This window comes from Salmo trutta, chromosome 26 (genome assembly GCF_901001165.1).
Source record: "Salmo trutta chromosome 26, fSalTru1.1, whole genome shotgun sequence".
NCBI lineage: Eukaryota > Metazoa > Chordata > Actinopteri > Salmoniformes > Salmonidae > Salmo > Salmo trutta.
Window position 1 is genome coordinate 5,805,665 of NC_042982.1, and position 13,159 is coordinate 5,818,823.

General features: G+C 48.8%; 1 protein-coding gene across 3 annotated transcripts in view; it reads left to right on the plus strand.

Moving 5' to 3' along the window:
- Positions 1-8,586, plus strand: part of LOC115162958 (protein jagged-1b) — a 41,004-nt gene extending 32,418 nt beyond the window's left edge. For 2 of the 3 annotated variants that reach the window (XM_029714506.1, XM_029714508.1), the window contains exons 6-13: positions 1-121; positions 1,381-1,500; positions 1,658-1,771; positions 4,648-4,761; positions 6,228-6,341; positions 6,428-6,651; positions 6,737-6,887; positions 7,003-8,586. The exon at positions 1-121 is cut by the window's left edge and continues 10 nt beyond it. In XM_029714506.1, coding sequence (XP_029570366.1) covers positions 1-121; positions 1,381-1,500; positions 1,658-1,771; positions 4,648-4,761; positions 6,228-6,341; positions 6,428-6,651; positions 6,737-6,887; positions 7,003-7,442 — 1,398 coding nt within the window. In that variant the 3' untranslated portion in view covers positions 7,443-8,586. The remainder of the gene's footprint in view (positions 122-1,380; positions 1,501-1,657; positions 1,772-4,647; positions 4,762-6,227; positions 6,342-6,427; positions 6,652-6,736; positions 6,888-7,002) is intronic. The other variant, XM_029714507.1, reaches the window with a different exon arrangement.
- Positions 8,587-13,159: the final 4,573 nt, after the last annotated feature.

Sequence of the window (13,159 nt, forward strand, 5' to 3'; positions counted from 1 at the left end):
GGCTATCAGGGTGCTCTGTGTGACCAGTGTGTGACGTTCCCCGGCTGCGTCTATGGCAGCTGCATTGAACCCTGGCAGTGTGTGTGTGACGTCAACTGGGGAGGCCTGCTGTGTAACAAAGGTGAGTTTTGTGTGAGTTTGTGGAGCACTGACTTCTGTATCAAGAAGAGTCGACTATCGATCAGAATAAGCCATGCTTTGAGAGTGCTTGTGCGTCCGTCTGTTTTCCAGTGAGTGAGTGAGTGAGTGAGTGAGTGAGTGAGTGAGTGAGTGAGTGAGTGAGTGAGTGAGTGAGTGAGTGAGTGAGTGAGTGAGTGAGTGAGTGAGTGAGTGAGTGAGTGAGTGAGTGAGTGAGTGATCGAGTGAGTGTTGACAGGTCTGGTTCACATCCTTACCCAGGCACAGCCCCCTAATCACCTATATAAGGTAAGACAACTCCCTCTGGACACTCTAGTAACTATAGCCCTAAATAGCCCTAAAAACCCCTCCCACAACCTTACAAACATCTCCCCCAACGTTCCTCTGAGTCCCAGTGTGGGAGCCCCTGGGAGCCACATGAGGGGCCAGCAGCGGAGCATTGTGAGGGGAAAGGCGATAGCCTTGGGTAAAGTGAATGTGAGCTGGGCTGGGTTGGGTCCTGCTTAGCTCAGTGGGGTACTGAGCCTCTCCCTGTCCCTCCATTCAGGTCGCCTGTAAAGAGGCTCAGTCACAAAGAGAGCTGAACATGGCAGAGAGAGAGAGATCATTAGAAAGTAGGGCTTTAATCTGGCTGCCCTCCTTCATGCACAGGGCCCACACCCAGGCCCCAGGCAGGCAGCTTCTCTCCTGTACCACACCACACCACACCGACCTGGATTCACTCACTCACTCACTCTGGGGGGAGTGTGTGTGTGTGTGTGTGTGTGTGTGCCTTCTCTCTTTATCAGTTTTATGTTATGTTTCTAATGAGGACGCCTCGGTGTCAACTGCCGCAGAATGCTTTGTTCTGTGTGTGTGTGTGTGTGTGTGTGTGTGTGTGTGTGTGTGTGTGTGTGTGTGTGTGTGTGTGTGTGTGTTCGCACTAGTGTAGCATTGCCGCTCTGTGCTTCTGAGACCAGACGGATCAAGGACACGGGAGAAGATATAGATTGGAGAGGAATCCTTTTCTTTTGTTCTCCCTCTTCCTCCCCTCGTTCCCTCTCTGTCACTTTTCTTACCATTTCAACTGCCTTGTAACATTTTCTCTCTCTCTCTTCCTTTCCTTTTTCTCTTTCTTGTCATCCCTCCATCCCTCATTCTCTCCCTACCCCTCTCTCCCCCTCCACTGTACCCATTCTCACTCTTTCTTGCTGCCTCTCTCTCCTCCCATTGCCATCTCCCCCACCTCCCTTTACCTCTCAGATCTCAACTACTGCGGTACCCACCAGCCCTGTAAGAATGGGGGCACCTGTTCCAACACAGAGCCCAACGAGTACCAGTGTGAGTGCCGAGAGGGCTTCCGCGGGCGCGACTGTGATATCGGTGAGTCCGTTACATCTGCAGTATTTCTGCGTAGAATTCTGGGAGTAATATCAGCGTGAAGGAACTTCTAGCACATGGGCACTTAGTGACCAGATTCATGATGGAATTTGCCTTGCTCTGAATTCTCTCTCTCTCCCTCTCTCCTGCCGTTCCCCAGTGGAGCATGCGTGTCTCTCCTCCCCCTGTGTGAACGGGGCCACCTGCGCGGAGGACCCGTCAGGTTTCAGCTGTGTCTGTGCGGACAACTGGACCGGACACACCTGCGCAGACGGTAATTAGCGCCAATCAGCACGGCTGAGATTACCACGGGATAGGTTGTGATTGGAGCAGAGCCAATGCCCAGATTCTAATCAGTGTCCAGGATGAGACCAATTAACACGGAACACAAACAACGCAGTAGTCAGACGCCGATATGAATTCATTACACCACAAACACATAAACAACATGGAGTCGTCCCCCCCCCCCCCCCCCCCCCCCCCCCCACAGCTGTTATGTGTGTCAGAGAAAGAGACAGTGTTCTTCCCTGAGCGTGTTAGTGTGTGTAGTAGCCCACATCAGCACGGTCACGGCACCCAGGACCCATTCTGTGAGTCTAGTATGTCCCTGTCCCTTCGAAACAGGTAGAGCTTGCTAAGCTGCGCATGTTAACATGAGGTGTGTTTAGGGTAAATGAGGAGTGATGGGGATGTATTTTGACCTTCGCCAGAGATTCTCACATAGCCAATTAGCTAACAGGCTTAAGCATTTAAGGTAAGATGGGCGCTTGGTCTTTAGTTAGAATACCATTCACCCCTGTTTGCCTTCCCCCTTCTTCCCACAAGTTAACAGGGTCCCACACAGCTTGGAGAATGTTCCACTTCATCATTACGGGGGGGCATTGAGGTCACAAATGTTTAGGTGGATTACAGTGTCTGGTCCTGCCTCTGATTCGAAGATCTGGCGATCTCTCGTGTGTGTGTGTGTGTGTTTATGTGTGTGTGTGAAGCAGTCACACAGCATAAGATAATATAAAAATGCATAATAATAATGTAATATTTGCCATTTAGCAGATGTTTTTAGTTGTTATCAAAAGCAGTCATGCGTGCATTCATTTTACGTCCGGGTATCTCAGAGATATCTGTATAAACATGCAGTGTTCCACTGTCTCTCTTTTCACCCCCATGTTTGTTCACTATGGTGACGATGTCACAGGTGATCTCCTTCCCTCGGGGAGGACAGAGGGAAACCATAGCCCCGAGTCACAAATGGGAAGGAAGGGGTCCACATGTACTCTATGTCCCCTCCCCCCCTCCCTCCCTCCCTCCCCCACTCCCTCCCTCCCCCCCTCCCTCCCTCCCTCCCTGTCTGTATCACTGCTTATTTTCCTTTAAAGTGTGTGGGAAAGTATGAGAGTCTGGCTGTGCTCAAAGAAAGAAGGCAATTTAGTCTGTCTCTCTCTCTCTGTCTGTCTCTCTCTCCCTCTCTCTCGCTCACAATGGACACCATGTTGAAATGAAAATTCTCAAGGCAATTACATTGTAGTAGTGATACCAATTAGAAAGCTATTATTCATGGAGCGTTTGTTGACAACATGGCTTACAGTTGAACTATCTATCTACTGTTTGTCACTGGGTGGGAGCATGAAGTCACACACACACACACACACACACACTCTGGGGGACAGACTGTCGTTTCGAGTTTTAGGGCATGGATGTCGGGAACCACAACACGGCTCTGTTTTTCGACGTGATTTATATATTGAACATGAATGACTTTGTTTGTTATTGAGTCTCCCCCTGCGCTGTGGCGGCTTGGAATGGGTTACTGTGCAGGGCTGGGGTCAGGAGCATGGAAACTGGTATGACTGTAGGGTTAGGTAAATTGGAAAGGTTACGAGAGAGGGGCTGACAGACGAGAAATGTACGCTACAGTGGCTGTCCATGGAGAAACGGTGACTGCCGTACTGTATAAATATGTCGTGTTAGCCTATGTGTTCACCCTACCTCCCGCTCCGTTTCTCACTGACGCTCCCTCTCTCTCACTTCCTCCTTCCCAGCCTCTTCTTTCTACCCATTCCCTCTATATTTTTCTCCCCTTTTTCTCTGTTTTTGAATTCCTCTCCAGAGTAGTGGAACGAGGCGTGGCAGCTCCTTCCTCTCCCCTATCCCGCGTTCTCTCTCTCTCTCCCTATCTCGCTCCCCTATCCGTCTATCTCTGGATGGGAAAGCGAGCTTAGGAGATCCGGCGAGGTGTGAACAATGCGCGGCAGATGATTTTATTTATCAGTGTTTGCTCAGGAACCAGAGCAAGAGAATAGGGGAATGAAAACACGGCCCGCAGGAGCATTCGCATACCGACAGAACAACTAGGAACACACACACACACACTCACACATACGCATGTATCGCTAACACACGCACACTCACACATACACACGTATCGCTAACACACGCACACTCACACATACACATGTATCGCTAACACACACACACTCACACATACACATGTATCGCTAACACACACACACTCACACATACACATGTATCGCTAACACACACACACTCACACATACACATGTATCGCTAACACACACACACACTCACACACACATACACATGTATCGCTAACACACGCACACTCACACATACACACGTATCGCTAACACACGCGCGTCCAACTGCACGGACATTTACATTTTTACATTTATATTCTAGTCATTTTTGAGCAGGTACTCCAATCTAGAACGACTCGTTATGCGTGCAAATAAGAAAGCTGAAACAACCACATAAAACAAGCAATAATAGTGTAATGAACAGGCAGGGAGCAGGTCTCGAACCCTCGACCCTCAAGCCCGAAGTCCGGCGCGCTATCGACTGTGCCGCAAAAGCATGCTCGAGCGGCAGAGTCGATTTCCGCGCTTATAAACCCAGGGTCGTTACAATAGGAAAAACATTTCTAGAAAATAAGGGTCAGTACGAATCACGTTGAACACGCAGACTTGACAATCGGTTGGTTGATAAATTGTTTTGATTGTTTGGTTGATTCACGTTCATTGCTCCTTAGTGACGTTGAAGTGTATAAGTCACTGGTTCTTTCATTGTTGGCTGTATAATCAAATTATTTGGCTGATTGAATTGGTTGACGAGTTGATTTCCGTCTCTTTTTAGTGGTGCGGCAGTGTGACTCAAACCCGTGTGGGCGCGGGGCGACCTGCCAGGAGTCTCCAGAGAGGTTCCGGTGCCTCTGCCCACCCGGCTGGACTGGCAGAACCTGCCGACTGGGTCAGTGAGATGGACGCTATGGAACACTAGTAAACTACAAGAGAAATCCCTTCAGTGTAGATACGGTGTATATCCACACAAAGCACTTCAAGCTAGAGAGTCCAGTCACCGGATCAAACTCAGTTTGCGTACAATGTTACACTGTGTCCATTACCCCCCAAGCACTCTCATATTCAGAAGAAATTCCCCAAAGCCCTGATGCATATTAGTTCTAATGACATATGATACTTCAGTAGAGGCTTTGTATCAAATCAAGTTAAACACACACACACACACACACACACACACACACACACACACACACACACACACACACACACACACACACACACACACACACACACACACACACACACACACACACACACACAGAGGCTGGGGCTCATAGTGTCCGTGGCAGGTAGCCTAATGGTTAGAGCGTTGGACTAGTAACCGAAAGGTTGCTCGATTGAATCCCCGAGCTGACTTGCCTAGTTAAATAAAGGTTATATTTAAAAAATAATCATTTAAGACATAGTTCGGGATGACAGTCTCCTTATATCCCCCTGTGTTGTAGTGATATGTCACACTGACACCTGATAATCCGCTACAGTTCCACTCACAGCGCACAGCGAGCAGCACAGCGAGCAGCACAGCGAGCAGCACAGCGCGCAGCACAGCGCGCAGCACAGCGAGCGCATTGCTCACATTTAACATATTTGCACTCGACACACACACACACACCACAGCCCAGGCTTTAGCTCTGACCCACAGGATAGGTTCCCAAAAACCCTGACCCTCCATCTGGGAAAAACAGACTCCGTACACACACAGAGAATATACGTTTACACAGTTCTCTCTCTGTCTCTGAGCCCTTCCCAGTCTTCACTGTGTGGATCACTGAGAATCCCCTGCCTTCAAGCTGTTCCTACACAGGTCAATGCTCCCTATCTCTCTGCTTTTTCTCACCCCTGGTGGTAAATCCTTATGGGGCTGACAGCAGCAGGGTTTCTATTACCTGATTGCTTCCTGTCTCCTAATTGACTGTGTCACACCCTCATTCCCCTGCTATCAGAGACCACCCCGAGGGGTCTCTCTCAGCTCCAACACTCTGGAGACTGGTGGAGGAGCTGACAGACACTACTGCTTCTATAGCCACACCGGAAGTGGTTCAGCTCCCTGGGGTCTCGTGTAGGAGATGAGACGCCCACACACAGACACACACACAGACACACACAGAGACACACACACAGAGACGCACACGCACGCACATGCACACACCGCCTCTGGTTTAATTGATCTTTATTGGGTTAACATTTCAGCTACCACCGCCTTTGTCATTGCTGTCTAGTATTTTTGTTATTTCTCTTTTGAAAAGGTTTATTGCTGTCTGTATATGTGACCGTGTAGATGGGAGTTATGCCAGGCTCTTTCAAAAGGATTTTATTGATGTGTTCTCTCTCTCTACTTCCCATCTCTCTCCACAGACACCAACGAGTGTGACACGGGTGTGTGTGTCCATGCTCGCTCCTGCCGTAATCTGATTGGTGGATACCTGTGTGATTGCCTGCCAGGCTGGGCGGGGCCAAACTGTGACATCAGTGAGTATAAGGTCAAGGATGGAGAAAGATGGTGTGTGTGTGTCTATGTGATTGAGTGTGCTGATCTATATGTCTCTGTTCTGTAGGGAACAGCAGTTGCCAGGGGTTGTGTCTAAACGGAGGTCACTGTGAGGACTCTGTGTCAGGCTCACGCTGCCTGTGTGTGCCTGGTTTCTCTGGGAAGCACTGCCAGACTGGCCCCAGTCCCTGTGATAGCACCCCCTGTCAGCACGGAGGCCAGTGTGTGGACAAGGAGGGCAGGGCGGAGCTGTGTAGCTGTCCCATCGGCTACTCAGGGACCTACTGCGAGGTCAGACTCCATTCTCAGATTCATCATCTTCCCATTGGTTTTCTGTATCCTCCTCACATATTTTGATCTTGTTCATATTGTCCAGGTGGTGGTGGATCTGTGCAATCCTAACCCATGCCAGCAGGGGGTGCCCTGTCGGAGCACCGAGGGGGGGTACATGTGTGCCTGCCCCGAGGGTTACTATGGTAATGAGTGCACAAGCCTTAAGGACCCCTGTCATGGCCAACACTGTCCAGGTGAGGCGTAGTGGGATGATATTTTTATTCACATTATGTGTGTGTACAGGTGTGTTTGTTAACTAACTAATGTCTCTCTCTCTCTCTCTCTCTCTCTCTCTCGCTCTCTCACTAGGTGCCATGTCAGACCCAGCTCGTGGAGGGGTCAATCTCTACATGGTGTTGGTGGGTGTGTCAGCGTTAGTAATGGCGTGCGGCTGCGCTGCTTGCGCCCTCTTCCTCTCCCGTCTCCACCGACGACGGAAAAAGACGCAGGGCGGGCCCCAGGAGGAGGGCATCAACAACCAGAGGGAGTTCGTCACCCTTGTACGAAACCTGGACCACCCCGCGCCCCTCCTGCCCCCTCTCAACCCCAACACCACCGCCCACACCCCTGTCCCTGTACCGCGCTGCTGCGAGGAGATCGAGCTCACTCTGCCCCCCTCCCCGGCCCCCTCACAACCCTCCCCTGCACTCAAACCCTCAACCCCCGCCGCCAAACAGGACATCTCCAACCTGGAGAGGGAGAAGCTCAACCGCTTCCACTACTCAGACAATCAGGAACTGGAGGTGTGACCTTTGAACTGTCAGAGGCTTTTATTATTTTGCACCCACTTCTCTCTGCCTGGCCCTGGGCCCCACCGCTGTGCCGTGCTGCATAGGTTCCTGTGGTGATGACCTCACCCAACCCATCCCTCTCTGAGTTGACTCCTCATCTTTTGTGAGCTGAGACTGTCATCTGCTAAATAGCATATATTATTGGTGTAGAATGCTGGGCCTACGGGGTAGTTAAGCAGATCATCAAGAAACAGCATGGCGGTGAACTTTAACCTCCGACTTATGACATCATGCACTTCTGACCTGCTGACCCCGGAGCTAATCTTATGAGGGTTGGCCTTGAGTTACGAGTCTGGCTTGTGTCTGAGTGTCTCTGTGTTTTATGGGAACAACTGTGAGGAGCCATTTGAGCCATTCCCCAGGTGTTAACGTCCCTCTGTAGGCACCCCACTGCCCTGGTTGCCCTGGAAGGCCTAGATGGCCTGCTAGTGATATCTGTAACTGGACCTCTACAGAGACGGTAGGCCTGCACTGTGGCCTCCTGGGCTGGAAGGCAACTGACAGGGAATGGGAGGGAAGGGCAACGTGGTTTTAATTCCAATTAGTCCATTTCCACATTAATTATTGAAGGATAAACTGTGGTATAATTATTATGTGTGTGTGTGTGTCTTTGTGTGTCAGTGCGAGGTGTGTGTACGCGTGCCAGTGCAAGGTGTGTGTGTGATAAGCATTACAGATCTTCATACCTGTTGCCAGGAGAGAGAGAGAAAATGACTGAAGGAGCAACAAAAGGGCAAAAAAGAATCAATGAATGCAAGCTTTAGATTTCAAAACAAGAGGGAAAGTTCAGACAAGAGAGTAGAGCCTGACCCCAATCCATTTGAACCATGAGAGAACTGAGTTAAAACATGACACTGTTGCCTGTGCGGTCTCTGTAACACACTGCGGTTGTCGAAGATGTCAAAGGTTTTTTTATACCTGTGTGTAAAATAGCTCTGTTGTATATATGTTGTACATATTGGTATTGTTTTTTTTTGTATTGTGGTTTGTCTCTGAATGTCGCCGTTTTACTTCGCTCTATTTGTCCTCTCTCTCCTTCCGTTCGTCTGGGGCTGCCAGCAGGTGTGGATCGTAATTAAAGTGCATTTACCTTCCAAATCCATGTATGTGTCGCGGAGTTATTTGTGTCTCAGATCCAACACAAATGGATAGGTGAAGAGATAGCTTTCAACAATCCCGTCGCGGTAGATCAGTGAGTTCATCAAGGGAGGTAGGAAGGAAAGACATTTTCAAGTCGTTGAATGGGTCATGCAGTTCCATGGCTAGTAGAGCCATTCTATTCCACCTGTACTGGGGAGTCCAGAAAGGATATTCCATCATGGAGAGCATGGCTGTAACCATGACTGTGTCACCAGATCACGCAACACTGTAACGGGGTGAGTGACTGGTTGCCGGGAAGTCAGGCACAGGAGAGCAGAAATGGGTGATAACAGGAGAACTTTAATATACACCCTGGCCCAAAGGCACAGGCGAGGCAGCACAAAGCACAACCACGGTAACATGAACCGGATATAACAAAACAAACAAACCTAGGTATGAAACAAACCTAGCGCAAGCCAGCCTGTAGCGTAACACCCTTCACAAAGAACAATTCCACACACAGATATAGGGGAAACAGAGGGTAATGTACATTTAGTCTGATGAGGGAATGTGAACCAGGTGTGTGGGAAAACAAGACAAAACAAATGGAAAATGAAAGTTGGAGCGGCAATGGATAGAAGACCGGTGACGTCGACTGCCGAACGCCGCCCGAACAAGGAGAGGGACCGACTTCGGCGGAAGTCGTGACAAACACACACATACACAACTCCACAGCAATCACTCAAACCTAACACAAACACTCATGCACACACAGAGAGATTGTAATTGGGCCAGGAAAAACTAAGGATAAAACACCTGACCGGCTTTGATATCCTAAATTGATTTAATTGCCTGTGAGGGACTTTCTTAGTGTGTGTGTGTCCCTGTACGTTTATGTTAGAGAGATACTGTAAGTGGTTTCCCAATACAGTGAGAATGAATATGTGATTTATATGTGTGTGTGTTGTGAGAGAGAGAAAGTGAAAGGTCACAGCAGTTAGAGTGAGCAGGCTTATGGCTATGACGAATGTGACCTTTGCCCTTCTCAGACAGGCTATAGGGTGGAAATGACCATGGGCTTCCCGTCCCCACCCTGGCCACAAGGAAATGTAGGAAATAGAGTTTCTACCCCACACACATGCACACACACACACAAAATCACTGCATTGTAGAGACCTCTTCACACCTGCTGTGCAGCTCAGGATGACTCCATAACCCACCCATCATCAACCATACATACAGAAAAGGTCAAAGTTTCTCATTGAACAAAGTTTCAAGTTCCTTGTTCATTGATCATCCATTGATTTTGCCATCATACTAATTTACATTTACATTTACATTTAAGTCATTTAGCAGACGCTCTTATCCAGAGCGACTTACAAATTGGTGCATTCACCTTAAGATATCCAGTGGAACAACCACTTTACAATAGTGCATCTAAATCTTTGGGGGGGGGGGGGGGTGTAGAAGGATTACTTTATCCTATCCCAGGTATTCCTTAAAGAGGTGGGGTTTCAGGTGTCTCCGGAAGGTGGTGATTGACTCCGCTGTCCTGGCGTCGTGAGGCAGCTTATTCCACCATTGGGGTGCCAGAGCAGCGAACAGTTTTGACTGGGCTGAGCGGGAGCTGTGCTTCCTCAGAGGTAGGGAGGCGAGCAGGCCAGAGGTGGATGACCGCAGTGCCCTTGTTTGGGTGTAGGGCCTGATCAGAGCCTGAAGGTACGGAGGTGCCGTTCCCCTCACAGCTCCGTAGGCAAGCACCATGGACTTGTAGCGGATGCGAGCTTCAACTGGAAGCCAGTGGAGAGAGCGGAGGAGCGGGGTGACGTGAGAGAACTTGGGAAGGTTGAACACCAGACAGGCTGCGGCGTTCTGGATGAGTTGTAGGGGTTTAATGGCACAGGCAGGGAGCCCAGCCAACAGCGAGTTGCAGTAATCCAGACGGGAGATGACAAGTGCCTGGACTAGGACCTGCGCCGCTTCCTGTGTGAGGCAGGGTCGTACTCTGCGAATGTTGTAGAGCATGAACCTACTAATGCATGGTATATATTACACATTCCATTTATGGTGATGTATCCCAAGAGACGCTGTGATTTTAACCTTGAACCCCAGTTCATGGATTCAAAGCTGCAGGGGCATACATACAGGCACCCAAGAGACGCCAAGTGGACAAACTCACACTCGAGTACCATTGGACTGAACAGCTTGGCTGTTCAGTCCAATGGTACTCGAGTGTGAGTTTGTCCACTTGGCGTCTCTTGGGTGCCTGTATGTATGCCCCTGCAGCTTTGAATCCATGAACTGGGGTTCAAGGTTAAAATCACAGAGGGTGGTTTCAATGTTTCTACCAGTTCCTCTAGATCTATTTTGAGGAACCAGAGACCAGCAGCTGTTGTAAACCTGCAGTGTTTGTTCTGGCCTCTCAATATTCATGTCAGAAATTAGCTTTAGAGTGCTTGAAACTAGTGATGTTGAAATGATCAAGTTTCCTACAGGTTTCCTCATGGTTTTATTTCTAATCATGTTATACTCTTTTGGGGCTGGGGTTTTGTGGTGGAAAACGGAGTGATTCGAGCATAACAAGTCAACCCTGTTACCCATAGAAGTTAGGTTAGAAATGTTTGAACAATTATTCTTCTATTTGGGAAGCTTGCATTCAATTGCCACTCCCTGTTGCACAGAACAAGCTTCCATTCCCCCTGTCACAAGGGGATTTATGGCTGATTTAAGAAGAAATCGTCAGCCCTGTTACGGTCAGCCCTGTTACGGTCAGCCCTGTTACGGTCAGCCCTGTTACGGTCAGCCCTGTTATGGTCAACCCTGTTACTTTATTTGGCACTGAATAGGAACTTACTTTTATTTATTTATTTTTATGTGGTTTTTATGAAGTTGAACATGTGCTCTTTATGCAGAATGTAAAAATTGGATGAAATTAAGTTAGGCTGCACTCATCAAAACGCACCGAATCGGTGGAACGACCGACCCCCTTTCCAATGTCAACATAACTCACACGTGTGGGTTAGGTATGATAAATATAAACCATTTGTCCCTCAAAAGTGTCATTTTTGGGAGATATTTCTGACACCTCCAACTGAAATTGAACTCGACAGATCTCACTTTCTTCATATTCAAAGCAGCAGGGCATGTAGAATCTTCTCAAAGGGGTCCTCACTGAGTTTTGCTGAAGCTTTATCATCTGACAATGACTTCAGAGGTATGAGAGAACCATTAGGTAACTGAACCATGAAGAAAGGATAGGTCCTGTAACACCATCTGGTGGCCAATCAAGTTAGTAATTCTGTTTACAGCCAGTGAGCTGCTGACGACAGTTGTGACTGGTGTGCCGCCATCCTGCGTCGCAGTAGGCGAGCTACCACCTCCAGCCGTGGCCAGCCTCTGGCATCGTACTCACCGCCAACGGATGGGCCCCAGCAGACCTGCACCAGCTGAGTTAGAGGGTCCTTTGCGACACCCGGGGCGTTCAATGGGGCGGCCCAAGACTGCTTTTCTGTCCTTGTGCATTCTCCTCACGGGGCAGCACCTAAGCCCCTTACGTGCACCAGAGCAGGCACCCTCCTGGCCCCCATGGTTCTCTAAAATGACACTAGCTATCAGCTGCCCCTCTAGTACTGCCAGAGGCACACGAGAACTTGATCCTGTCTGGTCCCTTAGCTGCTCTGCCCCTCTGCCCTGCCTGTCATGCCAGATAGGATTATGCACGCGACGACTAAACTCCCCGTTGAGGCCTGTGGCCTTTTAGAGACTGTGCCATTTAGGTTAGAGCCCTTTTCGTGGATGTTCATATTTCCAAAACATATATTTCAGTCCTATGTATCTTTAAAAACACAACAATTGTACTAGCAAAGACAGTACAGCATGAAGCCAGGAACTGCTTTTCCAGTAGAAATCCCTGATCACGCTTGTAGTCGATGTCATATCAACATTGGCTAGCTAAGTTCATGCACAGAAACACGTCATCGGGTCTAACGGTCATCTCGCGCCTAACTGCTCATGTGCAGGCCGTCACATCAAAGGCACTCCGATATAAAGTTGTTTTTGACGAAAATGAAAACATGTCAGTTTGTCACCTTCACAAGGTCTGAGTAATAACATGTTCAGCTACTTAAAACATTGGCTAGAATCTAGGTTGTGCCTTTAGATTTAGAGAAAATGAACAACTATGGAAGAATGTTTTCCGTCTCTCGTTGACTTCTTAAACACATAATCCCAGCCTGGTCTGCTTGGTCTGTTTCGCAAGCGTTCCCGGAAGTCTTGCGATGTTGCGCCTCTGGGGTAAGAAACTGTGTGTTATTAGGTATATAACATTTTAACATTTAAAAACTACACACCAGTGGCCATGAGATGGGGAGATGGGGGAATGCACAAGCCTTCTGGAAGATCTGATGAAGGAGAAGATGGCGGACAGGAAAAAAAAGGAGAAAATTGAAACATGTTTTCAGTGAATATGGAGTGGTGGATCAAACAGAACTTTTGTGAAGACCGCTGAGTTTGAACCTCATCCCGATTCTGGCCCAGTGGGAGTGAGATTTTTTGGGAGGGAATGGATCCTTGTCTTCTGGCAGATCCATATGTGG